The sequence below is a fragment of the Pongo pygmaeus genome, chromosome 1 (genome assembly GCF_028885625.2).
Source record: "Pongo pygmaeus isolate AG05252 chromosome 1, NHGRI_mPonPyg2-v2.0_pri, whole genome shotgun sequence".
NCBI classification, from domain to species: Eukaryota; Metazoa; Chordata; class Mammalia; order Primates; family Hominidae; genus Pongo; species Pongo pygmaeus.
This window is the reverse complement of record NC_072373.2, coordinates 199,110,987-199,138,865: the sequence shown is the minus strand read 5'-3', so window position 1 is coordinate 199,138,865 and position 27,879 is coordinate 199,110,987. Positions and strand designations below refer to the sequence as shown.

General features: G+C 48.5%; 2 protein-coding genes and 1 long non-coding RNA gene across 24 annotated transcripts in view; 1 reads left to right on the top strand and 2 right to left on the bottom strand.

The window, feature by feature from the left end:
* Window positions 1-801: 801 nt before the first annotated feature.
* Window positions 802-16,060, bottom strand: PEF1 (penta-EF-hand domain containing 1). 2 transcript variants are annotated; one of them, XM_054465331.2, is made up of 5 exons: window positions 15,661-16,060; window positions 6,118-6,418; window positions 4,081-4,236; window positions 3,422-3,565; window positions 802-1,780 (listed from the first exon to the last, which is right to left on the bottom strand). In XM_054465331.2, exons 1-5 carry the CDS (start codon window positions 15,682-15,684, stop codon window positions 1,551-1,553), a joined length of 855 nt encoding a protein of 284 aa, XP_054321306.1. In that variant the 5' UTR covers window positions 15,685-16,060; the 3' UTR covers window positions 802-1,550. The 2 variants fall into 2 exon arrangements, with proteins under 2 accessions (XP_054321306.1, XP_054321316.1); XM_054465341.2 differs by lacking the exon at window positions 3,422-3,565 and having other exon boundaries at window positions 15,661-16,000.
* On the top strand, window positions 16,030-27,879 carry LOC129020680 (uncharacterized). Its single transcript, XR_008495886.1, has 4 exons — window positions 16,030-16,202; window positions 22,646-22,785; window positions 26,723-26,815; window positions 27,664-27,879. It is a non-coding gene; the product is annotated as an uncharacterized LOC129020680 (long non-coding RNA).
* COL16A1 (collagen type XVI alpha 1 chain) overlaps window positions 23,295-27,879 on the bottom strand; it is a 51,807-nt gene continuing 47,222 nt past the window's right edge. For all 21 annotated transcript variants that reach the window (XM_063657727.1, XM_054465253.2, XM_063657699.1 and 18 more), the window contains 7 exons: window positions 27,801-27,836; window positions 27,171-27,215; window positions 26,085-26,273; window positions 25,576-25,642; window positions 24,650-24,826; window positions 24,385-24,462; window positions 23,295-23,645 (listed from right to left, as the gene is read on the bottom strand). In XM_063657727.1, coding sequence (XP_063513797.1) covers window positions 23,443-23,645; window positions 24,385-24,462; window positions 24,650-24,826; window positions 25,576-25,642; window positions 26,085-26,273; window positions 27,171-27,215; window positions 27,801-27,836 — 795 coding nt within the window. In that variant the 3' untranslated portion in view covers window positions 23,295-23,442. The remainder of the gene's footprint in view (window positions 23,646-24,384; window positions 24,463-24,649; window positions 24,827-25,575; window positions 25,643-26,084; window positions 26,274-27,170; window positions 27,216-27,800; window positions 27,837-27,879) is intronic.

Here is a 27,879-nt window from a genome sequence, read left to right as displayed (position 1 = left end):
GCGAAGCAGAGGCCAGACTCACATGGGGGCTATGAAAGGAATTTTAGCTCTGGATGGGGGCTGGCCTCTGGGAACTGGATTCCATCTAATGCTGGGATTCTAGCACTACAGCAGCCCAGAGGAGAATGCAGCTGACCTGGCTAAGCCCGACACACTGCTGGGCCTCACTGACCTGCAAAACAGTCACAGTTACTTCCAACTACCCACTGCAGGGAGGAGAGCCCTGCACAGGGCCTCAGAGCTCTTTATCTCAAAAAGCCAAAAGATAATCACCATCACCCAGAATAAAGTCCCCTGGCAAACTAGAATGTCTGGTGTCTTTGGCTTTTGATTGAAATGTGGTCAGCTCATTACAGACACTCGGTGTAGACTGGGTATTATGCTGATCTAAAGATCTGACTTGCAAGTACAGATGTCTGTGCTTAATAAAAGTGGGGGGAACGTTATGACTTAATAAATGGAGTTTGTCTGGAAGATAAAACTAGGGCCTGAGAAAATATAAAAGGCCAGGCTATGAAGTTTGAGGTAGCTGCTTTCAACCCAGAATGCCAGCCCTAAAACTGCTAGGAAATAGCTTCCTGAATAGACCTTCAGGCCATACTGAACTGAACCCGGCAGGCCCCTCAGCTGGCTACCCTATACTTCACTTCCCTCTGGCAGTGGAGAGGAGCCCCACATAGGCCATGTCCCCCCAGGCTGCTGCTTTCTGCATGGCTTGGTGTATAGGATGTACTTAAATAGTCACTGAAAGAATGAGTGGATGGACCTGTAGCTGAGAAATCACAGTGGAAAACATGGAACTCCAGAGTTTCATCCTTTTATTGAAGCTTACAATTTCACTGGACTTTTGGCCCCAAATGAAAAAAAAATGCAAATTAAAAAAAAGTATTGGCAGGGAGAAGTGACCACTGTCTCCTGGAGACTGAAGCCGAGCAGAGCATGGCAGGCAAGTGAGGGGTCCCAGCTGCGGAGGGCAGAAGCCTGGCCAAAGATGCCCAGGGAGCAGATTTGTCTGAGCAGGGCCAGCCTCAGGCAGCTAGAAGTTAACACACAAGGATTTATGGGTGTGGCGGAATCCAAGCCACTGGTCCCATAGGCAGATCTCTCTCATGCTTGGCCAGATTCCACTTTGGAGAAAATGGACTCGTGTGACAGGATAGCCTGGTGAGGGAACACAGGTACTAATGGTAACAGGCCGATGAACACTCACCACTGGCATCAGGGTGGAGCTCAGCTGACTGGACACTAACTCCATTACAAGGACCTGCTCCTGGTGCCAGGCTGTGCCACTCAACTGCTCATGGCCATCAGGACACTCAACTTCTATCCTCTCCTCCATCAGGCCCCTACCTGTGTGGTCTCAGCCCCGGTCCTCACTATTTGGTGGCTATGATGCAGGACTCTCAACCCTCTTTTGGAACAGTGTTGCATCAAGCAAGGGAGAATGTTCTTCTAGAGGGACAGGAAAAGAAGAGATGTCCACAAACTTCTCTCACTCTAAGAAGCCAGGAAAGGTCCCTGGTGCACTCCACTCTCCACAGATGGTTGGGTCATAGCATCCGAGAAGCTGTCATGGTGACGAAGTCCTCAAAGCTGAGCCGAATGTTGCCTTGTACAGCTGTGTCCTTCTCCCGGAAGGCCTCTGTCAGCACCTGCAGCTGGGTGCACACCTGGATGAAGCGGTCAAGCTGCATGGCAGGATTGGCAGAGCGTGGGCAGTAGCGGGAGACCAGAAGCTGCGTGAACTGGGGGCTCAGGTTGTAGCCCATTTGGGACAGAGCTGGAGAAGAGGGGCACACAGACCAGACACACAAAAACCTGCCATGAGCACCTCCATCAATCAGCAATACTGGATCACAGCAGTTCAAGGAACTTTGAGAGGAAGGGCACAGAAGCATAAAGAGGGTAGAGGAATCCCAAGGGTCTGTCTAAGATGTCAGGAGCACAACAGGGGCCCTGTCTGGATGCTCCCCTTAGGTGGAAGGCCCTCATCCCTCTTTCTCCAAATCTCCATTATTGTCTCTTCAACTGAGGCTCATGGGATTGCAGAGATGACAACAGACTATCCGCAATCATCTGACTCATTTGCATTCCAAAAGGAAGCCTGAGCTCCCAGGACCACCTTGCCTGGGGCAGACATCAGAGGCAGCACAGCAGAGCCTGCTCTGGAGTCAGCCCCTGGGCAAGTTACTTAGCCTCACTATCCCTATCTTATCATCTCTAAAATGGGGATAATACTTAACTTGTAGGTTCTAGTAAGGATTAAAACGGGTGATCATGTAAAGCACTTAGCACAGTGACTGGCACATAAAAAGCACTTGGTAAATGCTATTTTAATAAAGTCACCGTCACTCCAAGGTCTCTTGGAGGATCCTGTCTCTTCACTGGGATGCTTCCTTCCTTCCTCTGTTCATAACTTACCAGGCCAGGCTAAAACCTCAGCTCTCCATTTGTTATGCGGGCCCTTGGGCAGGTTACCTAAACTAAACCTCAGTTTTCTCACCTGTAAAAGGGAGATTATAAGGGATTCTTCATTGAAGGGTGTGGAATTATAAATAGTACCTAGCACATGGGAAGAATGAATTACATAAGCCCATTAAAAATAGCAAGCATTCAGTAAATACGTTTTGTTGTGGTTAACATCACCCTTACTAATATCCATGACAAAAGCTGGCAAGAGTAGGTGATTACTATAGGTCATCTCCCCTCCCTTTTACCGGGGGCAGATGTGGTGCACTCACTCCTGCCCACAGACCTCCTTAGTCTGAATGAAATCCACAGCCTGGGCAAAGGACTAGACTCTCTGGGGAGCCCTTTCTCCCTCCTAGGTGGCAAAGCTCCCTCTTGGGTCCTCCCTGCAACCTCTTACTAACCTGCCTGAGCCCAAACTGTAGCCTCCTGCTTTACACAGTCAGTTTGGAACCAGACCTGTGGCTGTGGCCTCAGGTCATCTTTCCCAACTGCAACTTTTAGAGTGCTCAGGCTCCCAAAGTTGGGAAAGAAACTGCCCACTAGCAGAGGTGGCAACAGACCCATCTTTCTGAGCCCTGTTCAGGGCTCTTTCCATTCTACATGCTAGAAACTAGAGAGGAAGGAGTCACCCAAGCCACACACACTGGTCTCATAGTCCTTAAGGTGCCAAGTTTCCATCCTTAAGACTCCCTGTGGCTGGGGCCATCTCACCCAGCACTCCAGGGTCCAGCCCTGATTCTGGACCCAGGTGTTTCCTTGCCCTGGATCTTGGCTCAGTGCCCCAGCTGGGTCAAAGAAGGGGTGAGGGATGCAGGCCTGCACTGAGAACAGCATTTTGTAGTGCAGGTGGACATTTGGTAACAAGAGGAAACCCCTTTGTTATATCTTAGGGTGTGAAGAGAATAGTCTAGCTCTGCCCTGCCCATCGTGCCCCAGCCATGACCCGCACCTTGCTGCAGCTCTGTGTAGCTAATGGAGCCCGAGCGGTCCCGGTCATACTGCTGGAAGAGGTTCTTCCACTGCTGGATGAATTTCCACAGGGCTGAGAAGCCGTAGACATCGATGCGGCCTGACTTGGTCTTGTCAAACATGTCTGAAGGTGAGGAGGGTAAGGAGGGGAGGAAGGCTTCAAGACTGAAGGCCGAGGGCCCCCCTCAGGACCCACTGAGGCAGCCCTTCTCTCCAGGCTGGAGTAGGCGACTTCACAGAACCAAGCCCTAAGGCCTAGATGCTTGCACCTGAGACACCCACATCAAGCGTTGCACCGTCCTCCTACTCTGGACACCCTTAGCCCCACCCCATCCAGAACTGCATTTTCTCTGCAGGCTTGGCACCTGACCCCTCCATGCTGTTTCCTACAGGGGAGGAAGTACCATTCTACAGAAGAGGAAACTAAGTTAACCTGTAACTAGGCAGAGTCTAGAACTTAAGAACTGAGATCTCAGGAAAAGAGCTCTAAGTCTAGGGGATCTCACCCTGAACCTAGCTTCCTCCCCACAGTCCACCCTGGTCAATGAATTTCTCTTCAGAATGTCCACCCACCCACCTACTGTCCACTATCAGGTGGCTCTGCCCCAGCTCAGGCCCAGGGGCAAGGCGGAGACTCACTTATCATCATGAGGCAGGTCTCATCATTGAATGAGGACCAATTGCAGTTGACCAGGGCCTGCTTTAGCTCCTTCATGGAGATATAGCCACTGTGATCTGAGTCCACCGACTGGAACCAGGAGTAGGCCTCAGGATCCACATTGGGAGGGGCGCCACCTGGAGGAAGGGGTGTGAAGGCCATCAACAGAAATGCCAGGAAGGACCAGCCTCAGTAACTTCCTGGCTACAGGTTTTTCCTACACACAAAGCTTCACAAATTCACCTTCCCTGTCTTCCATCAAGTTGATATTCTTACTCTGATGGAAGAGGACCCTCAGTGAAGATTCATGAGTATTTGCAGTTGATTTCTACTCCATGAGTCCTCTGGAGTTCTCGTATAGTGTTCCAGACACTACTCTTAATTGATTTTATGTTTTTAAGGAACGGGGACCCGTACCCCTGTAGCATTTCAAGAATTCTCTGGAAAAGGTGAACTGCGAGATGGGGGAATGGGTGGTAGATAAAAGTGTAGAAGTGGCCGGGCGCGGTGACTGTAATCTCAGCACTTTGGGAAACCAAGGCAGGCGGATTACCTGAGGTTGGGAGTCCGAGACCAGCCTGACCAACATGGAGAAACCCCGTCTCTAATAAAAATACAAAATTAGCCGGGCGTGGTGGCACATGCCTGTAATCCCAGCTACTGGGGAGGCTGAGGCAGCAGAATTGCTTGAACCCAGGAGGTGGAGGTTGTGGTAAGCCGAGATTGCGCCATTGCACTCCAGCCTGGGCAACAAAAGCGAAACTCCATCTCAAAAAAAAAAAAAAAAAAACCAGTGTAGAAGCTGGTAAGTCTGTCTACCTTAGGACACTGAGTTAACTGGCCACAACTGGGGTCTCTTCAAACAAAGACAGCCATGGGCAGCTGTGGAGGACACAAACCACTGCCTAGTACCAAAGCCCAGTAAGGACAGAGGGAAAAAGGTATGCCTGACTTAGGGATTAGTCTGACTTCCTTGGAAAAATCCGGGCAGGTTCTAGCCATCTTCCTAAAACATCGGTGTCATAGGGGAGCACAGGCCACAGCCCCAGGGCAGGAGAGATTCTGTAACATGTTTGATCTGTGTAGTTTGTGTAGAAAGGCTCAGGCTTTGGAACCAAAGCAGACCTGGATTCAAACCCTGGATCTGATTCTTACTAGCTTGTGTGACTTTAGGCAAAATGTATAATTTTCTGAGTAATGATTTTCACATTTCTAAAATGAACCCATTTCCCCAGAATTGTTGTGATGATTAAATGAGATAACAGCAAAATAAAATCCTCAGCAAAGAGCCTGGAATGTGTGTATTCTGCGATATTTTCACAGAGAAACGGATATTTAAACTGAGTTTCTCCCCATGGTAGGCTACATTATCGTCTCCTGGCTAATAATCTCTAGCCAGGAGACATAGTCTGCACACCCACAGACATTGTACTAATATGGTACAACGGTTTAAAAGGCCAGTTCAATAATCTATTATTAGATTACTTGCTAATCTCCCCTTCCCTATAAGAGCATTGTACATCCTCTCCCACTGCCTGGTGGCTTGCAGAGGGGCATCCTTCCCCATCCTACTGATGTCAGTCTTGATCAGGGGGTGCTCTGGCCAAAAGAATGCAAGTGGGCAAGACATACAGTACTTCAGAGAAGCTTTAAGAGGCATTGTGCATTCCTGCTAGCTCTCCTGCTCTTTCTCTCTGCCACAAAGATAACATATCCCAAACAGGAGCTGCTCCTTCAGCATGGATCCCTTAAGACACAGGGAACAGAAACTCAACAGCCAGCTAACAGCTGCTGACATGTAAGCAAAAGGAAGTAAGCATGAGCAAGCAATATAAATAAATGCTTGCAACAAAACTAGCTGACAAACTTCTCATTTTGAGGACGCACACTGAAGCTGGAAGCAAGATGTTAAGGTGCCAGAGACCAGGCTGCCTGCACACCCACAGGAAGGACAAAGGCTGGCCATGGATAACTCAGAACCACGTCAGAGGTACCCGGAGTCCAAGATTACTACTTACCCTGTCCATAAAGCCCAGGCTGCTGGGCACCGTAGGAACTTGGAGGTGGCTGACCATAGGGGCCCCCTGGAGCTGCACCGCCATATGGTCCTCCTGGAGTTCCAGAGGGGAACATCCCAGGATTGGGGTGTCCATAGGGCCCTCCACCAGCTGGTGGTCCATAAGGCCCTCCAGGGGCAGGACCCCCATAACCACCACCAGGGGGTAGCCCACTACCATACTGCCCTCCACTACTGGGGGGTCCAGGGTAGTAGCTACCCGGAGGGGCTCCTGGTGCTTGTCCTGCAGCTCCTGGGCAGCCCTGCAGGAAGAGCAAGATATCAGTCAGAATGATGAGGCCAGAAACTAGGCAGAGTATGGCACTTTACAACCATAAAGCACTTCCACCACCATCCTTTCAACTGATCCTATAGGTAGGGTTGGAATTACGATCTCACTGCTCAGATGGGCAAACTGAGGCTTCCAGAGGAGCAACGAGTTACCCAAAGTCACACCGCCAATGACCTGCAGAGTCAGGGTTGAAATCCTCCTTTCCTAACTCTCCTTTCCTGCATGTCAAGGGGCTCCACAAGGGCTGGGATCCTGTCTGGTTTGTCACTTTATCCCCAGCTCCCAGTGTAGAATGGATGCTCAGTAAATATTTCCTGTATGAATGAATAGGCAAATGAATCAAACAATTCCAAATGCCCATCCTGTGGTACTCCCATCTCTATCTGCAGAACTCATGGGGCAAACGCAGTCTCTAACACACACCCCTGACCCTCATCAGTCACAAATGACATAGCTACAGCACGGATTCATCCACAGCCTGTCTTCCTTACCCTGATGTAAAAACATTTCCCTATCCTCACTCACAACTCTGTGAGGCAGGCAGGGGAGACCCTATTCCTAAAGCAATATGATACAATGCTTTCAACAGCCAGTTCAACAGCCAGGCGTGGTGGCTCACACCTATGTAATCACAGCACTTTGGAAGTCTGAGGGAGGCAGACCGCTTGAGCCCTGGAGTTAGAGACCAGCCTGGGCAACACAGAAAAACAATATCTCTACTAAAAACCTGGGCAACATAGAAAAACTACATCACTACTAAAAAAATATTAAAAATTAGCCAGGTGTGGCAGCGCACACCTATAGTCCCAATGACTCAGGAGGCTAAGGTGGGAGGATCACCTGAGCCTGGGGAGGTCGAGGCTACGGTGAGCCATGATCACACCACTGTACTCCAGCCTGGGCAACAGAGTAAGATCCAGTCTCAAAACAAACAAACAAACAAACGAAAAACAACTAGTTCAAGAGTTCAAGTTCAGGTTCTGCCATTTACTAACTGGACTGACTTATCCTCTCTAAGCCTCAATATCTTCTGCTGTAAAATGGGAATAATAATAGCTACCTCTCAGGTTAGTTTGTGAATGAAATGAGGCCAGCTATGTGAAGCACTCTGACACAGGGCCTGGCACAAATTAAGCACTCAATAAACACTATTAATAATAGCCTCCTACAGAGGACAAGACTCAAGTCCAGGAAAGTCACATACAGGCTGTGTGGAGGGCTGGGACCAGAACCTGGGTCTCTTGGCTCTATGTCCAGGACATTTGTGCATTAGAGCATACATGGGGGCATTCCCTCTCTCATCCATCTTCCCACACCAACAGTCCTCAGAGTGTTCCACTTCATCTCCCTAAATGGCTAGCACAGGACCCAGCAGAGCACAGCCCCAACACATCTGCAGACAAGCTGAGCTCAAGGGCACAGACAGCAGCTAGGCCGAGCTCCGAGGATGGCACCATCTAGATATGTTCTAGATCAACCTGTAAGTGCACCAGTGGCCAAGCCACTGAGAGCCTGGGCTTTCTCTTTTTATTGTGTTTGATAGCTTGAGATAATTACTCTTAAGGCTAAGGCCAAATTCATGAGGTTTTCTGTGGGGAGAGCAGGAAGCAGGCCCTGTCACCTCCCCAACCAGCAATCCTTGGGAGCTTTTCCTCCCTAGAAGCTGTCATAGCTACTAGCAAGACTCCTTCACAGACAAGAATGGCTCAGACAGATCTCAATTTAAAACTCTGCTCCCATCAGCTAAGTTCATGACTGTGGGCCCGTGGCTTCATCTCTCTGAGCCTGCTTCCTCACAAATAGAACAATTCCTTCCTCATTGGACTGTTCTGAAGATTATAAAAAATAAATGCAGCAAAATTCTGTTAGTTTAATTTTTAGCTAAAGAATCCTTTGATAACCAACCTGGGCAACATAGTAAGATCCCACTTCTACAAAAAATTTTTAAAAATCAGCCAGGCATGGTGGTACACATGTAGTCCCTGCTACTCGGGAGGCTAAAGCGGGAGGATCACTTGAGCTTGAGTTGGAGGCTGCAGTGAGCTGTGATTGTGCCACAAACACTCCAGCCTGAGTAACAGAGAGAGACCCTGTCTCCAAAAAAAAAAAAAAAAAAAAAAAAGAGAGAGAGAGAGAAAAAGGAAGAATCCTTTGATAAAATAAAACAAATACAAGAAAGTTGCTCTGGCTGAAGTAAGGTAGGGGCTCCAAAGCCCCTACCATATGGAACCCCCTCCCTTGCTACATTCTGAGGGGGCTCTGAAAACCCCTCACAGTGACTGAAAAGACAGTCTGAAAACCACTCACCTAAGAAAAATAGTTTTTACAACAGTGCCTGGCATTAAGCAAATGATCAATAAGTCATAGCTGCTATTGCTATATTAATTACTATTATCAGCAAAGTCCTGGGCCAGGTGAACTGTGTGGGGTGGGGTATAAAGGAGAGTGAAGCAATCTAAAGGCGCTCGCGGTTAACAGGACTTAATATGTAGACACTGTGTAACGTCTAACAAAACAGCATAAGGAAAACAGGTGTTTGAAATGGAGACATAAGTCATGTGCCATAGGACTGCAAAGGAAGGAGGGTAAAATCAGGGAGTGTTTCCATGAGAGTGGCATTTGAGCTAGGACTTAGAGAACGAACAGGATTCCCAAGGGGTTGGAGAGGTGTGACAAGAGAAATACCCAGAAGACAAGTCACTTAACCTAACCCCCATTTTACAGATGGGGGAGGGAGGGAGGGACTTGCCCAAGTCATGCTGTGAGCTGGAGGAAGAGACAAGGCTGGACCACTCCTTTGCACCCAATGACTCCCCCTGCCTCCTGCTACAACGTTCCTTCCTTAAGCAATAGGGCTCAGGATTCCAGCATAGGATGGAAAGGGAGTGGGAACTCTGCAGAATCTGGGCACACCCAAAGAACAGGCCAGACACGAAGCCATAAGTAGCTGCCCCACTATAAGCCCTGTGAATAAAACTATAAACTCCACCTGGCACCTAGGAAAACCCACCTAGGAAATCACCTAGGAAACACCCCCAGGCCAACAAAGCAGGTGCTGCCAGGTGGGTCTCCTGCCCTTCTGGCTATTGTAGTCTGGCAGCAATTAAACCCTTTCCTTTCCGTCCTGCATTTGAAGACCTCCTCTGTAGTTTACAAAGTACTTTCACAAACACAAACACTACTGGCAGAATCTTGCCAATGGCCTCCTAACAGAAAAAAGGAAGATGTTAGTTGCCCTCTTTTACAGATGAAGAAACTAAGCCACACATTCAGCACGCATTTTCAGAGTGACGATATTGTACTAGGCTCTGTAGTAGATCTGAGGACACAAGTAAATGAAGTCCTGCCCTTAAGGAGCCCATAGATAATTGTGATACAATCTGATCAGTGCCATCAGAAAAATCTACTTATGTGCTATCAAGGAAGCTTAGATGGAGGAATTTGTGCTGTTTGCAGAATGAATAAATGAACAATGTATGAAGTGGGTAAAGGAAAGCTTCCTGGAGGAAGTGGCAATGATATTGGAACTGGTCCTTGAAGGATGCATAGACATTCTCCAAAAGGCAGGAAGGGAAGGACACTCCAGACAGAACGGAGAAGAAAGACAAACGCACAGACTTACGAGTGAGCATAGTGCATTCAGGGAATGAGTTAAACTGCAGAGCCAAGAATGCAGTGTGAACCCAGAAAGGCAGGCCCTCTATACACTCCTTGACCAAGCACCTCTCCCACTGCATTTCAGTTAGCCGTGAGGTATCAGTGTCTAAGAGTAGTTTCTGTCTGTCTAGCATCTCCCCCACCCAACAGTAAGCTCCCCAGGGGCAGACACTGCGCCTCACTCATCATGCCTGGCACCTGCAAGCCTCCACAAATATTTGGACAAATGAACACCACTCTAAAGAGTTTAGTTGGGGCTTTATGCCGGAGAAAACAGAGTGCTATAGAAGGGTTCCCAATAGGAGAGGAACGTGATCAGAACCTTGTCAGAACCAGCGGCGGTGTGGAGGATGAGCCAGCGAGGGACGCAGTAGCCCAGGTGCTGGGCAGGCAGGGCATGAACCAGACAGCACACTTGGGGATGAAGAGAACGGAATGGATTCTGAAGCTATTTCAGAGATAGAGCAGACATGACTTAGTGACTAATTAGATTAGGAAAGAGATGGAGGAGGAGTGAGGAAAGTGTTTAGAATGACTTGGATTTCTAGCTTGCACAAGATGAAGGAGGTGGAGCCAACTGAGACAGAATCTAGGCTACACAGGAAGTTTGGGGAAGAAGATGAGGTGATCCCCACCTCACAGATGGTCACCCAGTGTCACTGAGTTGTTAGCAAAGGTCTGAACCAGAAATGAAAAACAGCGTCCCTGACTCCACGTTCTTTTACACTACTCCATGCTCCCAGCCCTTTTTAGAGTTTTTCCAAGAGTTATTTCATACTGATAAACACAATATTGTGAAGGCGGGTGGGGGGAGACAGGGAGAGTTCAGTAACTGCAGCTTCTGAAGCAACACAGAAAAACTATCTCTAGGGCTCTGGCTGATTGCAAATAAGCTACGTCTGACACCCTGGGGGATTGGGGGCAACGAACATTTACTGAGGCTCTGCTAGGTGCTTCCAGTTCAACCAGCTCTCACTGATCCTCAGTCCTGTGAGGTAAACAGTGTCATCTCCATTTTGCAGATGAGAAAATTAAGGGGCAGAGAGTTTAATAACATGCCTGAGATCATGCAGCTAGAATGGGAGAGTTGGGATTCAAGCCAGGGTCTGCATGACTCTACACTACCCTCTTCTGTTTGTTCACTCAATAAATGAGTGAGTGCCTAGCATGTGTCTGTGCAAGGGATTGTGCTAAATGTCTTTGTCAAATATAATGAATTTCTACTGTGGACAGAGGTAGAGGGGGAAGGCTGGATTAGGTGATCTCTCAGAGCCTTCAAGCCCAGAATCAGGGAGTCTCAGAAAAATCTTATTCTTTTTCATCCCAGCACCTAGACCAACTTTGAGAGCCACATTTTGGAAGACACCCCAAAGACTCTTCAGTCCAACCTCTCAGTTAATAATGGAATCTCTGCAGAACCACCTGGAATCTTGCACTTGCACAAGCAGTAGGGAGCTTACCTCCTTCCAAATAACCACCTCAGAAAGTCCAGTATTTTTTTTTTTCTTTCCAGTTCTGAGGACTCAGTCTTCTAACCTCAAGACCCCCGTGAAGCTTAAAGGTATCAAAGGCTGTTCCAAGCTGAGCCCTGATGATGAATGGAGGAGGGAGCATTGCAAAGATAGGTTTGCACCCCAGAGCTACCCTTCAAGTGCACAGGAGGAGGTGGAAAGCCCAAACTAAGGGGTTAAACAATCACAGGAGGACAAGAGGAACGGTTCAAGCATTCACCAGCAGAGCTACTTCAAACAGGAGAGAAGCATGCAACCAATAAACAATGAGCCAAGAACCATCCCCAGACTTCAATTACCTCTGTGCTCACACTTTCAAATCTTTCCAGCTTCATCACTCCTGAGCTACAGACCCACGTATCCAGCAGCCTCCTGGACCTTCCCTCCAAACCCATGCCTCCCTGTGTTCTCATCCCAGTGAATGGAGCTCCATTCTGCCTAATCAACCAAACCTAAAGCCAAGTTTTCTCAACTCTACCTCCCAAGTGCTTCTCAAATCTCCTCTACCAGGTCACAGTTCTCTTTAGCCTAGATTATCTCAATAGCGTCAAAACTGGTATCCCTGCCTCCTGTCTCTCCTGCTTGAATCCATTCTCACAGCACCCCACGGTACGCGCTCCAAAGCACAAATGGGACAAAACACTTCACTGGCTCCCTCACTACTCTTAGGATGAAGTCACACTCCCCAAAAAGGCATACAAGGCCCTTTGGGATCTGGCCCTTGCTTACCTTTCTAGTCTTATTTCCTACCCCTTTCCCCCACATCACTACAACTACAGTGAACTTCTTAAAGTTCCTCCAAAATACTAGGCTGTCTTACTTGCTTCATGGGCTTTGTGCAGCTATTTCCTCTGCTGGAATATCATTCCTTTCTTCACTCAGCTAATTTCCACCAGTGATTAAGTTGTTGGCTTAAATATTACCTCTTTTAAAAATGCACCCCTAGACTGAGTTAGGTATCTCACTCTCCCGTGCTGTACCTTACACTTACTCCCATTTAATACTTATCACATTGCCTCTTCAACCTGCATAACCGCATTACTCCTCCACTTGGAGTAATCTACATGCCCAGCATCATACCTAGCACTTTACATGGATTATCTCATTTAATCTTTAGAGTAATTCTGAGGTAGATACTATTATGACCCCATTCTAAAGAAGGGAAAACTAGTCCAGGCGTGGTGGCTCACGCCTGTAATCCCAGCACTTTGGGAGGCTGAGGCAGGTGGATCACCTGAGGTCAGGAGTTTGAGACCAGCCTGGCCAACATGGCGAAACCCCATCTCTACTAAAAATACAAAAAATTAGCCAGGTGTGGTGGCGTGCGCCTGTAATTCCAGCTACTTGGGAGGCTGAGGCAGGAGAACTGCTTGAACCTGGGAGACGGAGGTCGCAGTGAGCCAAGATTGTGCCATTGCACTCCAGCCTGGGCGACAGAGCAAGACTCTGTCTCAAAAATAAACAAATAAATAAAATTTTTTTTTCAAAAAAGTGAAAACTGAGTCTCAGACTTTTGCAACAAACTTCTGCAAGGGAGTGACAAAGCAGGGATTTGAAATCAACTCTCTCTGGCCTCAGAAACTAAGGTCTTAAGCACTGAAATCCACCAAGCTGGTTCCCCCATAGGACCAAAGGGTGCTTGAATTTTACTACTCCAATACCCAGTCCCTGCTTGGGTACCCTGGATTGGAAGCAGTGGAAAATTACAGGAATTCTGACTCCTAACAATAGGCTGGAATCCTCCAAAGCTATGTAGTGGGTGGAGGGGAGGCAGCACTGACTGAGATGCTTTAAAACAACTCGTTTCCTTTCTTAGAACACCTGAGACCAGGAGGCGGACAAGGGTATGGTAGGAAAAAAAACAGCATTTCTTTTTCTATTCCAGACTCTTCTCTCTGTGCTCCTTTTCAGTATTTCACTCCAGGAATAGTCCAGGCAGCATGGCATCATGCAAGAGCTGCCACCAGACACTGGCATGTACTAGGCACTAGCAACATGCGAGGCTCCCTGCATTTTAACCTCATTTTAGCCCTTTTCACAGGTATTATTTCTCCCTTTATACAGGTGAGAAAGCTGAGGCTCGGAGCCCTTAGTTTGTCCAGGGGTATATAACTATTAAGTAATACAGCTAGAATTCTAGCACAGTTCCGTCTAACCTGTCACTGCTTTTAGGATGCACACAAATTGTCCCTAATGCTTATTAGCATGTAGATTCCTGGGTACAGAACAGGTCTGAAGGGGGACGCGAAAGTGTGCTTTCTTAAACAAGCTCTCAGGTGATTCTGAGGCAGAAGACCAGCCACTGGGAAACAAGGCACTATGAATGTTTTTTCAGCCTGTGTTCCTCAGAAATACTAGAGTCAAAAAAGTGACCAGACATCTGAAAAGAAAGCGGGGAGGGGGAGTTTCTATGGTTAGATATGTTTAAGAAATACTGCATATTATATTCCTTTCTGGAAGATTTACAATGTACATTAGCAAATTAAGGATTCTGAAATGGCTTGTGGTCAACAAACTTATTCAGCTATACTTAAGAGTATTTCCAAAACTTCAGTTAACTACAGAATCCTCCCATATTAACAATACCTATTAAAACCTCACAAGACTCAGCAAATGGAACGGACTTTAGGAAACACCTGCTATGCTACACTTCCTCCTAACTCCAGCCCGCACTGGCCTCTCTCTTTCCTACCTCTCTCTAAGGATGCAATAAGAGAAGTCCTAAGCTCTGGTCATGGCTTCACCCTCACTTACTACGTGTGACTTTTGGGAAGCCACTTAACCTCTTTGGGTTTGTTCCTCAGCAGTTAATTATAGGGGTAATAATACCTGCATGCCGATAGGGACTTCATGATTAGGATAATGGGAGGTCCAAATACTGTGCAACCCGCACAAGACTGCACTCCCTGGAAGGACTGTTACATCTTTTGGCCTGTGACTAAACTCAGTTGAGCACTGTGTAATATACCAATTGATCTTGTTTTTCCACATTTCCTTTATGGATTTCATCTCCTAAATCTGTGTGATCGCAGGCCTCTGTGGGCTTCATTTCCTCCTCTGTAAAATGAGGGGTCTATTTTGAGGACCCTCCAGGCACTGGCTTTTAGAAGTCTAGTAAAAATCAAAATGCTAAAGGGCAACACATGTTACACCTCACTATGTACCAAACGTTTCGAAAGCATCACCTCCTGACTCTCCACAACAGCTTTATGAGGCAGATCCTATTATTCGGCCCTATTTTACAGGAGGAAACTTGTACTCAGAAAGGCAAAACATCTTGCTCAAGGGCTCACAACTATTTAGGTGGTAGAGCTAAGATATGAACCTACCTCTGACACCAAAGTGCACTTCAACACCCTACTATCACCCAACAAAGAATTCTGGCCACAGAATCACCTTGCTGCGGTATTCCTGACTGAATCAAGATACGCTGGGGAAGAGGCAGCTGAAGACAGCCCGGGTTCTGACCTCGGCCCTGCTGCCTAACTGCCTGGCGACTTCAGGTAAGTTCTGTGCCTTCTCGGGGTTCACTTTTCTACAAGCGAAATGGCGGTGTTGAACTAAGTCAGTGGTCAAACCAGCTCACTTGTGGCGCCTGCCACAACCAGAGTTTCCTGATGACTCTGATGCAGTGTGGGCTGGGTCCGGAAGCCTGGATTTTTATCCGACGCCCCAAATGAGAGACGGAACCAGAACTCTAAACGTCCGGTCATGGCTGATGCCCCCGCCCAAGGCCCCATGGGGGCCTTGGGAGGCTGTGGAGCCCAGGACAGCGCCAGCCTGGACCTGTGGGGTCCAAGGTCCCCAAATCCTCGCGTGAGCGACGTCAAAGGGGGCGCGACACGACCTCGCGAATGTGCGGTCCTTCATGACGTGAGCAGGGCGCGACCGACGGTCCCTTTTCGGTTCTCTACAGCGCAAGGCCTCGCTGAAGCGAACCCAACGTGGGAAGGGCGCGGAGAAAGCGGGGAGAAAGAGCAGGGGGGCGCCAGGCCTGCGCTTGGCACCGCCGCTACCTGGATTCGCGGGCCCCTCACACACTCACCTGCCGGTACGGATAGCTGGCCATGGCGATTCTGACGTCACACTCAAGCAAGGGGTGGGGCTTTCCGCTCTCAAACCCGCCCCTCGCCTCGGCTTTGGGGCTGGGCCCGCATCTGACTGGACATCCGCGCCTGTCAATCTTGGGCGCTGTCGGCCGACGGAAGTGACAATGGGGGCGGTGGGCGGATGCCTACCCGAGAGACCAGGAGAGCTAAGTGATTGATGGAGCTTCCGGAAGTCTTGGCGGCTGTACCGGCGCTAATGTTCCTCCTTTTCCTGAGGTGGAGTGGGCCCAAGCGGTGGTCAGGTTGGGATATTTAGTGAGAAGCCTGGGTGGGGTGTTGCTGCGGTAGCCATGTCATAACCTGGCAAGTGGGACGCATGATAGTGACGTAATTGCTGGCGTAGCTCCTGAGTTTCCGCTGAGGAGCCGCGGGAAAGGAGAGGAGGGGCGGTGGCCAGGCGGTTGCCCTGACAACGGGAAACCGACAGTCTCTTCCCGGTAGGGAGAGGGGATGGCGGAATTACTCCTCTAAAGTCAAGGTACTGGGTACCAGTTAGTACTCTTGTAGTGGGATACAGATCTGTGGTCTTTGGAGAAAAAAAACCCAGATCATTAGAGTTGGAGGAAAACTGAATTATCTAGTGCCTCTTTCTTCATAAATGGGGAAACTGAGGTGCAGAGAGGCAATTGACTTGCCCTAGCTCACAGTGGGTGGCCTAGAACCGGGGTCAATGGATGTCCAGTTCTCAGCAGGGAAGTCTAGGTCGGTCCCCATCGTAGGTCAAATCCTGGTGACTGAGTGATCTCAGCACCATGTACTTGCCACTCAGTGGTTCCGTTTCTACACTTATTTGTGTGCTTATTTGATTACTTTGTCAAGTTCTTCCATGTGGGCTAGGGTTTTGTCTGTTTTTGCTTGTCATTATAACTCCAGTACCTAGTATAGCGACTGACACGATTATTAAAATAAATGAATAAATGAATGTTATGAACTGTTATCCAGTCTAGCCCATCTATCTAACCAAGTGCACTTTCCAGAATCACGGTGCTGATCATGCCACTTGCCCATTGCACAGCCTACAATGGATGCTCTTCATCCACGCCTACAAAATAAGGCTCAATTTCTTCATTCTGGCACTCCAGGCCCTTCAGAATCTGGCCCAACCTCAACTTTCCAATCTTACGGCCCCTTCTGCTACTCTCTATTTCTGTGCTCAGTTCCACCATTCAGCACTTCTGCTTTGGAGGGAGGATCTTTGTTTTATCACTTTCTAACTCTATCACCTTAGGCAGGTTTTTTTGTTTGTTTTTAATTTCCAACTTTTATTTTAAGATCAGGGGTATATGAGCAGGATGTGGTTTGTTACATAGGTAAATGTGTGCTATGGTGGTTTGTCGCACAGATCATCCTATCACCCAAGTATTAAGCCCAGCATCCATTAGCTATTCTTCCTGATGCTCTCCCTCTTCCCACCTCCCTCTACGCTCCAACAGACCCCAGTGTGTGTATGCGCTCTCCTCATTCAGCTCCCACTTATAAGTGGTAACATGCGGTGTTTGGTTTTCTGTTTCTCTGTTAGTTTGCTAAGGATAATGGCTTCCAATTCCATCCACATCCCTGCAAAGGACATGATCTTGTTCCTTTTTTATGGCTGCATAGTATTCCACGGTGTATTATCTACCACATTTTATTTAGGCAAGTTATTTAACCTCTCTAAATTTCAGTTTTCTTAGCTGACAGGAACAAATGTGTAAATTTGAAAATGAGCTTATTGTACCTGCTCATGCCCCAAACTTAGGTTCAAACCACTCCTTTCACCTGGACCAGCAGCCCTCCCATCTCCAGTCCTGCAAGGCTCAGTTCCAATTCCATTCTCCACCTAACCCTCCCACATTCCCCTTAGCTCCAGAGTTAGCCACTCTCTCTTGCCACTCCCCCTTTGCACTTGGTATTGTCACTGTGTGGTATTCCAGCCTGCCTTGTACAAGAGTTTTCTTTTGGTGTTTTCCCCAAAACCCATTCCTCTCCATCTCAGAAAATCCACCAAGTTTCTCAGGCCAAAAACCTAAGATAATTCCTGTGTGTCCTTTTTTTCTCCACACACCCCCTCACCTCCCTCATCTCCATTTGCTGTAATTCAAACATGTACACATCTGCTCTTTTCTCCCTGTTCGCACTATCACGGTAGTCCAAGACACTATCATCTGTGCCTGGATCACTACAATAGCCGACTGACCAATGTTCCTGCTCTCACTCTTCTCCCCACACTTCATTTTCTCCACAGGCAGCCAGAGTGGTTATCTTATTCCTTGGCTTCAACTCCTTGGGGACTTCCCATCACTCTTATAATAAAAGCTAAACTCATCCTAATGACGTTCATGGCCACACATACCAGCATCTCCAGCCTCATTTCTTGCTGTTGCTGTCCCCCTTGCCTCATTCCAGCCATGCTGGCCTGGTTGTGCCACTCCTGGAATGTACAGAGCTCATTCCTGGATGTTGGCTTTGGCTGGTCTCTGACTGCCTGCTCATTCCTGCCTCCAGGTCTTTGGACTAGCTCTTCCCTCTGTCCGGGATATTCTTCCTTTGACTTTTCACTGGTTGGCTTCTCCTTATCCAGATCTCAGTTCAGATATCACCTGGGGTGGGGGGAATTTCTTGACACTGCCCCCCACGCATTCCCATCATCTATCTTATTTTTTCATAATACGTGTCACTAGTTGAATTGTCCAGTTTGTTTACATGTATATTGTAGAATTGTCATTTTGTTATGTAGTCCTCTAACCTCAGCACCTAGAATAGTGCCTAGCATGAATTCAATATTAGTAGTTATTATTATAATGTATTGAGTGCTTACTAGGTGCCAGACATTGTGCTAAGTACTATGTGTTGTTTTAATTTTCACCACAATCTTTTGAGATAGATACTATTACCCATTTATAATGAGGAGCTGAGGCTCAGAGAGGTTAAGTGACCTTCCTGTTATCAAAAAGATAAATGGAGCCCAGGCGCAGTGACTCTCGCCTATAATCCCAACACTTTGGGAGGCAGGGAGGAGGACCGCTTGAGCCTAGCAGTTCGAAACCAGCCTGGACAACATAGTGAGACCTTATCTCTACAAAAAATCGTTTTAAAAAATTAGCCAGGCATGGTGGCATGTGTCCGGAGTCCCAGCCACTCCAGAGGCCAAGGTGGGAGGATTGCTTGAGCCCAGAGGTCAAGGCTGCAATGAGCTGTGTTTGCACCACTGCACTCCAGCCTGGGCAACAGAGAGACTCTGTCTGGGGGAAAAAAAAAAAAGATAAATGGAGAAGTAGGACTTGATCCCAGGTTTGCGTTTTTTTAAACTACTCAGTATTTAATAGTTAGTAGATTGTGTCTTCTTTACCTTTCTAACCCCCCAGTTCAAAAAATATTGGTGGAATTGAGCTGCAAAACTTCAGAAGGGAAGAAGGTTGCAGGTCAAGGGGGTATTTGCCTGGAGAGAGAACAGTGACAAGCTGGCCTGCAAACTGGAGTCATGTGACACGCACTCATTTATTCCACAAACATATGATCCCATTGAGTTCCCACCTCTTGCCAGGCTCTGTTCTAGGTGATGAGAATCCAACTCCTATGAGAATTATTTGCCCCCATTCCCCTATGCCCAGCAAAGGCATAGGGGAGGTCTGTGCTATTTCGTGGATGGGGCATCCACGTCTTCTCTTAGAGACTCAGGGACGTGCCAAAGCCAACAGCCAGGGCTGTGCCTCTGAGGACCCACAGAGGCCCAGGTATGTTTGTTTTGGAGGGGGCTGGATAAAAGAGAGATCAGGATCTTCCTAAGACTGAAAAACAATCAACTCACTTCCAAAACCTCAACTACCTCAGGCAGACAGAGGTGGGTGGAGAAGATCCTGTTATTGTTTCACTTGTAGCCCAAGGGGAAAGCATGGATTCCAGCCTTTTTTTAGAACACAGAGCACTTTCCTGAGTTCGTGGAAGCCCTGCGGTTGACCCATCAGAGGTGAGGCAGAGCTTGGTAATGAAAGGCCCATCCACTGGAAAATATTGCCTCCCCTAGAGACATAGCCTCCCAGGAGCCACTTGGCTCTGCACCAAGCTTCTGTAAGGCTTACTGAGAAGGAATACCAACACCCACCTAATTATTATGGAATTAATTCTCTTTGATTCCAACTAGATCCAGTTCTGAAATTTAAATTCCAGTTGGATGCTGTGGATCAGAGGATGATTTGCAACTTTCCACAGAAGCAACAGAGGAATGAGAACAGCAGACGTAGCAATTTGGCCACACTCCCCTTCCATTATGAGATCATAAGGAGAGTACATTGACATCGTCTCTTCCCATAAACTGTTCAGGACAGCCACAAAAAAGATCTAGTCCTTTCGGATCTCCAGCACCAAAAAAAAAAAAAAAAAAAAAAAAAAAAATCCATGGTCGGGCGCGGTGGCTCACGTCAGCACTTTGGGAGGCCGAGGCAGGCAGATCACCTGAGGTCAGGAGTTCAAGACCAGCCTAACCAACATGGTGAAACTCTGTCTCTACTAAAAATACAAAAATTAGCTGGGCATGGTGGCTTGTGCCTGTAGTCCCAGCTACTCCGGAGGCTGAGGCAGGAGAATCACTTGAACCCGGGAGGTGGAGGTTGAGTGAGCCAAGGTCGCACCACTGCACTCCAGCCTGAGTGACAGAGTGAGACTCCATCCCCCCACCTCCAAAAAAAAAAATCTAGTCTTGTAAAGGGGTTAACAGATCCCAGATGAAGAAAGAGTCTAATTAGATTCTGTTGAATTTGAGTGACAGAGGAAAATATTATGACAAAAAGGAAGATTTAAATTCCAGAAGCATCAAAGTTTAGATTTTTCTCTGCAGAATAAATACACAGCAGCCTTTTCTCCATCTTATTGAGCAGACGGTTTCTCAAATTAAGGACCCTGCAGTCCCATCCTTCACACTGCCATCAGGGAACTCCCCACTCAGCAAACCTGACTTGACACACCTTTGTGAGAAACCCACCAGTGGCTTCCGACTGTCTCCCCTGCTCATGCTCCAAAATCCAATCACACTGCCCTGTCTCCCATCACTCAGCCTGCTGCACCCAGTCATCTCTGGGCCTTGGCACGTGCTGTTCCCTCTGCCTGAATCCATCTCTTCATCTAGACATGGTTAGGTTCCCCAGCTGTGCACTCCCCTGTACCTGGCACTGCCCTATCATCCCACTTTATTGTAGGTGCTTGTTTAACTGTCTGCTCTCCCTGTGGATGCTGTGGGGGCAGGGACCATATCTGTCTAGTTTGCCTTGGGATCCCCAGAGCCTAGTACAGTCCCTGGGACAAAGTAGGAAGAGGAATGGACTCATCAAGTTAGACTTTTCCAATCTGAATGATCTGTGTGCTGCATCGAAAGCCTGGAGTAGATTAAGAAATGAAGACAGAAGGATAATGGGGTTGGAATGTGCAAAAGCTGCCTAAGAGGAATGGACGACACATGCCCCTCCTTGCTTTCTCTTCAGCTTACCCAGCTCCTGAACTGATGAGGAAGATCGATGGATTTTTTGCTGACCACAGTAACAGACTATAAAATTCAGCTTTCCATCTGGTTCTTCATGGTCTAAGAAAATACAGCAATTTCAAACTCCGGGGAGACATGCATTCAAATCATGAAAGCTTAAACCTAGCCTGTCGTAGAATCCCTTAAGAGTAGCATGAATTTGACTCAGGAAGAAAAGTGAAGAAGGCATCATTTACTCTATAAGGATCGATTCCCTGGTGACCCTTAAAGGGGATGAGTTTGATGTTTCCTCATAGCAGTTTTTCCCCTCTGGCCTTCAAAGCCAACCTGCTCAATTCCACAGCTGGTCCTTGCGTCTCTTTCTTTCTGCCAGCGCCAACATGCTCCTCATCATGAGGCCTATCATCAGCTAGTACTCGGCAGACTAGGCTGAAAGAGGAAGCTGGCCTTCCAATGGGAGTGCTTTAACATCTGTCCTCTTCCACTGTCCAAAACCTGGCCGCTACTTCAATGCAAAAATGATGCCTTTGCTTTTTAATGTTTTATGTTAGAACCAGGGTTAACTGAGAATAGCTGGGGAGGGATGAAAAAAGAATCAGCTCCTTCTTTATCTAAAAACATCACATGAGACACTCGGGCGTGCTCAGGAGTCTGATTTCATTCTTCTGGCCACCAGCACACCTTTGCTCCTGGCAGGGAAAAAAAAAAATAGGGCAAAGGTTCTGAAAAGCCATCAATAGGCTGGTCTCCTGGTATTTGGGACCCAACTAGAGAAGGGAATTTTCAGAAATGTGCTAGAAATACCAGCTCTGCAGAGATTTGACAGCCGGTTTGAAGGCTTCAGGCAGTTTGGATAAGCATCTAGACTTTGGGTACATTTCTGAGCCTGCTCTGTGAGTCCTTTGAAGTGTATCCAACTTGAATAAACCTTCCAGATAGCTGGGGCCAGTGAAAAAGCTTTCTTTGGAAATCCCCCTGGAAGTGCCTTGTTGCTTTCTCACAGGGCAGCCAGCCCATCAGGACAAGAGATCTAAAAAGTAGAGAAGGAAGAAGCTCAAGAGAGACTGTTTCTATAATATTCAATTCACTGTCTTTTTTCCCCTTCCTAGCCTTTTTTACATAGGGAGAAGGACACAACAGATAGATCACCAAACTCCCAGTGGACTTTGAGGACCGTGAGCTTAGATCTGCTCGTGGCTTGCCCATGACCCCTTTGTACTGATACAACCTGGCTGTTTCTAAAGGCCTAGGCTAAGATGTACAGGAAAAGTACCACGTATATTAGAATAATGAAGAAAAACAGGAGATGTTATTTGCCCTCCAGAAAGTCATTGCTGGAAGCACTTATGGAGAGCTAGTGACAGGGCCATGCATTGGTACAGGCAGAAGGTTCCATCTCATTTCCCAGAGAAGCATTCCCTGGCTGCCTAGGACAGAGCTGGAGCCTGTCTTCTCTCCTGTTTGCACAGGTTTTCTAATCACAGAATTACTGGAGCGTCAAGAAGCGCCTGCATGCTTGGAAGGGCTTCCAGGCAGATGAACACACCTCAGCACCGGGTGGCAGTTTCCCAGGGTGCAACCCGGACCGGCTCTGGGTCACACTGACAAGGTGAAGTGGATGGGCAAAGAGTGGGTGGGGTACTGAACACGGGTTTCTTTAGGGAATCAAATAGGGAGGGACCTTTAAAGCCGGAAGTGGGACCTTCCAACGTGCTTTGGTTCACTTGAGAGGAGGGGCTGAGTGATGCTCCTTCTCTAACTCAAGAGACGTAGGCGTGAAGAACAGGGCACAAGATCCCGAGGAGCAAAGGGTCATCAGCTGTCCCCATCCAGCAGAATCTCACAGCGCCACTGGCTGACCACAGGCTAAGAGGGAAATACCCTTTATTTTTTAATTTGTATTTTTCGGAGACTGTCTCATTATGTTGCCTAGACTGGTCTCAAACTCCTGGGCTCAGGCGATCCTCCCACCTCAGCCCCTTGAATAGCTAGGATTACAGGTATATGCCCCTGTACCCGAAATGCCCTTTTTTGATCCTGGGACTAAATGAGAAAAGGAGGGCAACAGGGAGCTCTGGCTGCAGCACCAGAGGAACCCACTGGAAGGGAAAGGGCAGATAGCTTTGTTTCTTTATTATTTAAAAAATATTAACAGCAATTAAAAACAACAACAACAACAAAAACATTCACAACCTGTCACAGAGTCCTATAAGCTTTGGCCATTTATTCCCGACGGAGTCCTTCATCCAAAGGCAGGTGGGGAATTTCAGCCAAAAGGCCCCTTCATGGTTTTCATGGGTGGGTACTGCTGCTCCATCGGCATGGCCCCAAAGCAGTCAGAGGGGTTACAGTGGCCAGCCTTGCCTGGCTGGCCCATGGGACCCGGGGGCCCAGGGATGCCGGGGATGCCTTGCTGGCCCATTGGTCCTGTTGCACCCATCTTGCCATAGCCTGGAGGACCTTGAGGACCTAGGGAGGGAAGGGCCACAGAGGGAAAATCAGAAGACCCAGATCATAAGGGAAAAAAAGCCATAATGGCATCAACACCTTACATTTGATGACTGTTTCTCAAGTTACCACGTTTTCATGAAGACCTAGTCTGATCCTCACGTTGATTTAACAATAACAATACTGCTGGCAAGTTTTATTTAGAACTTCCATGTGCCAGGCACAGGGCTGAGTGCTTTTGATGCATTATTCATTGAATCTGCACAATTTCCTGAGAAAGAAGCTATTGTCTAATTTTGTAGATGAGGACACAGGCTCAGAGAGGTTGCACCTCTGGTAAGTTGTGATGCTGGGTCTCAGAGCCAGGTCATCAGGCTTTGGCCATTCTCTTTCAGACTATATAGCCAAGCATTCATCTTAGAGAGCACTTCCAAAGGGCTTAAGTGGCCTCTTCAAGGTGTACAGCCAGTGAGGTGCTGAGTAGAACTTGAACTCGAGTTCCTCGGCCCCACCTCCATGCAGCTCTCTCCTACTGCATCACGCTAGCCCAGTTTAGGACTTAAGGACAGGTACTGAGTCTTCCGCCCCCACATCCCCACAGGCCCTGGCAGAGTGTCTTGCACACAGTGGCATTCCTATAAATGTGGTTGACTGGCCTGTCATTATTTGGAGTTTGACACAGCTGTGTCATAGAAGAAACAGAAAGAAAAGGGGTCTCTGCTGCTCTGGATTCATGGTCTCAAATGGTGGTATTTCCTACCTGGGGGGCCGGGAAGACCATTTTCTCCTGCAATGCCAATACCAATGTCCCCCTTTTCACCTTTGGTACCAGGCAGTCCTGGAACAAAAGAAATAAAATAAGTCCTATCCCTGAGCAGAAAAATGACACAGCCAGTCAGATTACTTGAAACACACACACACACACACACACACACACACTCCATATTCACAACAGACCTCATGGAATACTTAGGCCTGCCCCAAAGAACTACATGTGTCCCTTGGGAACTGTAGGGCAGAGCTACCTCTCACTCCTGGCAAGCCCTGCCGTCCTTCTCTGCCAATCTGACCAGGGAGCCCAGGTGACCCTGGAGCGCCTGGCCTGCCCGGAGCACCATCCTTCCCTGGAGGCCCTGGTCGTCCCGGAGCTGCCGCCATCTCCATGGGGAACTGCATCCTGGAGGTGTAGTAAGCCATTCTCTCTGTAAAAAAAGGACGAGGACAGGGACAGGTCAGAGGGTCCCCCAGGGACTCAGAATGACTGCAGATGCTGCATACAGGTCACCAGCATGGAGTCCACAGCAGCCTTCCTTCACAGGGATGTCAGGGCAAGGAGTATGGGGGTGGGTCTCGCAAGGGGGTTCCCACATCCTGGCCTCCACATCGCTCCCCATGGAGATCCTTCCAAAGCACAGATCTGACTATGGCATCTCTGCTCCAACACCCCTCATTAGTTCACCGCTGGCTTCAGAATAAAGTCCGGATTCCTTGCTTGGCATTCAAGGGTCTGCTTCCCAAGCAAGACGTCCAGCCCCTTCAGGACAGGGCCTGTGTTTTCCTCAGTCCCTGGCACATCAATGTTGGATGAACAAATGAACAGAAAAAAACACTTCAAATAAACCACCCCAGCCATCTTACAGTGCCGCTCGCCCCTGTATTTAGAGCTCACTTCAGGCAGACTCGTTTGATACCAATTTTCTTGTCTGTCTTCTTTGCTCAAGTGGGGGCTCAGGGAATGCGGGAGGGAATCATTTTGTCTCTGAACAGAACAGGTGACAAGGAAGGTCTGAAGGATAATTGAACATCTGCCTGTCAACCCCAGGCCTGTGAGTGTGTGGAGGGTGAGAGCAGGAGGACATTGAGCTTTAAGGAAAAAGAGGCCAAGGCAGGGCAGACAGGTCACAAGGAAGGGCAGGCAGCACCCACTGCCACCCAGCTGGCTGCCAGTTACCATCAAACATTTTAATGATCTCTTGTCTGATGAACCTCTTGATTTCATCATAATTCACCATGTCTCCCTGAAGAAAGAGAAGAAAACCTGCCTCAATTATACTTCCAAGCCTGGCATTTTCCCCTCTGGGAATAAAGGATGGGGAGGAAGGCAAAGGCCCCAGGAGCCTCCCACAGATTCTTTTTTTTTTTTTTTTTGAGACAGAGTCTCACTTTGTCACCCAGACTGGAGTGCAGTGGCGCGATCTCGGCTCACAGCAACCTCCGTAGATTCTTAATCCAAAGTCCTAACCACCCAGATATTGTACAAAACATTTTGTGCTTAAGTGCATTTTTCTGGGGAGAGGGTCTTGTCATCCCCACCCTTCCGCACACAGTTAAGAGCTGCCCTCTATGGGAGCCAGGCTCTCTCCCGCAGAATGTCAGCAGGAGCTTGGAAGATGATCCGAGCTCCACCCCACATGCCTGCTCTATGGGACAGTGCCCACGGCTGCCAGCCCTCCCCCTTACCATGGAGCCAGGCACACCAGGCAAGCCAGGGCTCCCCGAAGGCCCTGGAGCTCCAGGGTGGCCTCTCTCTCCTGCAGGGCCCGGTGGCCCAACAGGCCCCATGGAACCACTCTTGCCAGGTCCACCAGGCATGCCGGCTCTCCCCTTCTCTCCTGCCTGGCCCTTCTGTCCTGCAGCTCCTGGATCACCCTACAAAGATAGATACTTACTGCTGTCAAATTTACATCATGATGTCTCACCAATCTGCTCTTTTCTCTCCATCCTCCCACCAGGCCCCCAGCGTCTCCCTCTAGACTGTGGCCACAGCATCCTGACAGGTCACTCCACCTCACTGCCCCAGAGTGGTCCTTCTAGAAGACAGTTCTCCTGGTGTTACTCCCTGCTTAGAAATTCTGATGGCTCCCAAATGTCCTCAGGATAAAGCACTCATTCGTTGGCCAGGAATGCAAGGCCGTTCATTATGTGGTCCTGATCGTTCCTTCCTCAGCCTCCTCTCCCCACCCTCTGCCTCCCACCAGACCTCACTGGTGATGATTCTCTGATTCTGCCATGTTGTTGTGGTCCTGAATGCCCTTCCCCTCATCTCTCTCTACCCAGTGCACCCCTCCTGAGCTGAAGTGTTCCCATTCTCTCCGCAGCCTCTCCGACTCCCCAGGCTGGGTTGGGTGCTCCTCCCTCTCATCCCACAGCGCTATGTCTCATGTCTTCTGGAAAACTTGCCAATCCCTAGTGTAAGTGTGACTGGTCTATTGTGAGCACCTATTGTTCAGGGACCTCTGTTTACCTGAGGCCAGGACAAGGGCCTGGAGTGTGAGCAGGAGCAAGGGAGTGCTCGGGAAATGGAAACAATGAATGAATCAATCAGTCAATCAGTGAGTAAATGAACTGGAGATTTCCTTCCCCCCAACCACAGCTAATGACCCCATGTGAGAAATTTTCAGACACTATCCTGCTCCAAGTTCTGCATTTTTTTCCCCTGCCCACTGGCCTTCCTGTGTCTCCTCTCTGTGGCTAAAGCCATAACTTGCAGCTGGGCTTCATCCACTTGTGAGCTTCTCCTCTCAAGCCCAGCCAGTGCCCACTCACCTTGGGACCAGGAGGTCCATAGAATCCCTGCTTTCCAGGGGGTCCCTAGAAGAAAGCAAAAGTCAGAGGTGAAGTCCGGGCAGCATCTCTGAGGCTCCCTGGGGAGGGAGGAGCAGTGAAGAGGCCCCTTCCACAGCCTGAGGCCCCTGGGTGTGTCCAGCCCGGCTCTGTGTGAGAAAGGAGCGCAGCCTCCCTGCCCGCAAACGGGCCGACAGCTAGAAGGGAAAATAATGTCCTCTGGGGCATGGCCTTGTTTAAGCATGTTGGCTGGGCCCCCATCACAGATGAAGAGAGGCAAGAAGTCAGAATGAGAGGGCCAGTCTGTGGCATACTGGGGGGCCTGGAAAGACCTGATACCCAGGAGATGTTTGTTTGGAATTTATTATCATTATTATTATTGTTGTTGTTGTTTCTTTTTGACCAGGAAAAAAAAAAAAGATAAAACAAATCTCACTCCCATCTTTGGCCTCAAGTCTCTAATTCCTCTCCCCAGGATAACAAGGATTAACAATTTCCAGAGACAGCCCGTACATAGAGGGAAAGTTTACTGAAAAAAATGAAGAGGGGTCAGGGCAAGGCGAGGAGCAAGAAGCATCCCCAAGGAAACAGAGAAGACCAGTACAACTGTACCTCTTTGCCAGCTGCACCATCCGTACCAGGTTCGCCCTGGGGAGTAAAGAGCAATGGAGACATGAGGAGCTCCAACCCA

Bases quoted from the DNA above. Each gene is read 5' to 3' on its own strand.
- PEF1 (XM_054465331.2), bottom strand. From the start codon at position 15,684: ATGGCCAGCTATCCGTACCGGCAG. The intron at 4,237-6,117 runs GTAAGTAGTAAT...CCCTTCCTCCAG, and splicing joins GCCTGGGCTTTATGGACAGG to GTGGCGCCCCTCCCAATGTG. The intron at 1,781-3,421 runs GTGCGGGTCATG...CCTCTTCTCCAG, and splicing joins CTACACAGAGCTGCAGCAAG to CTCTGTCCCAAATGGGCTAC.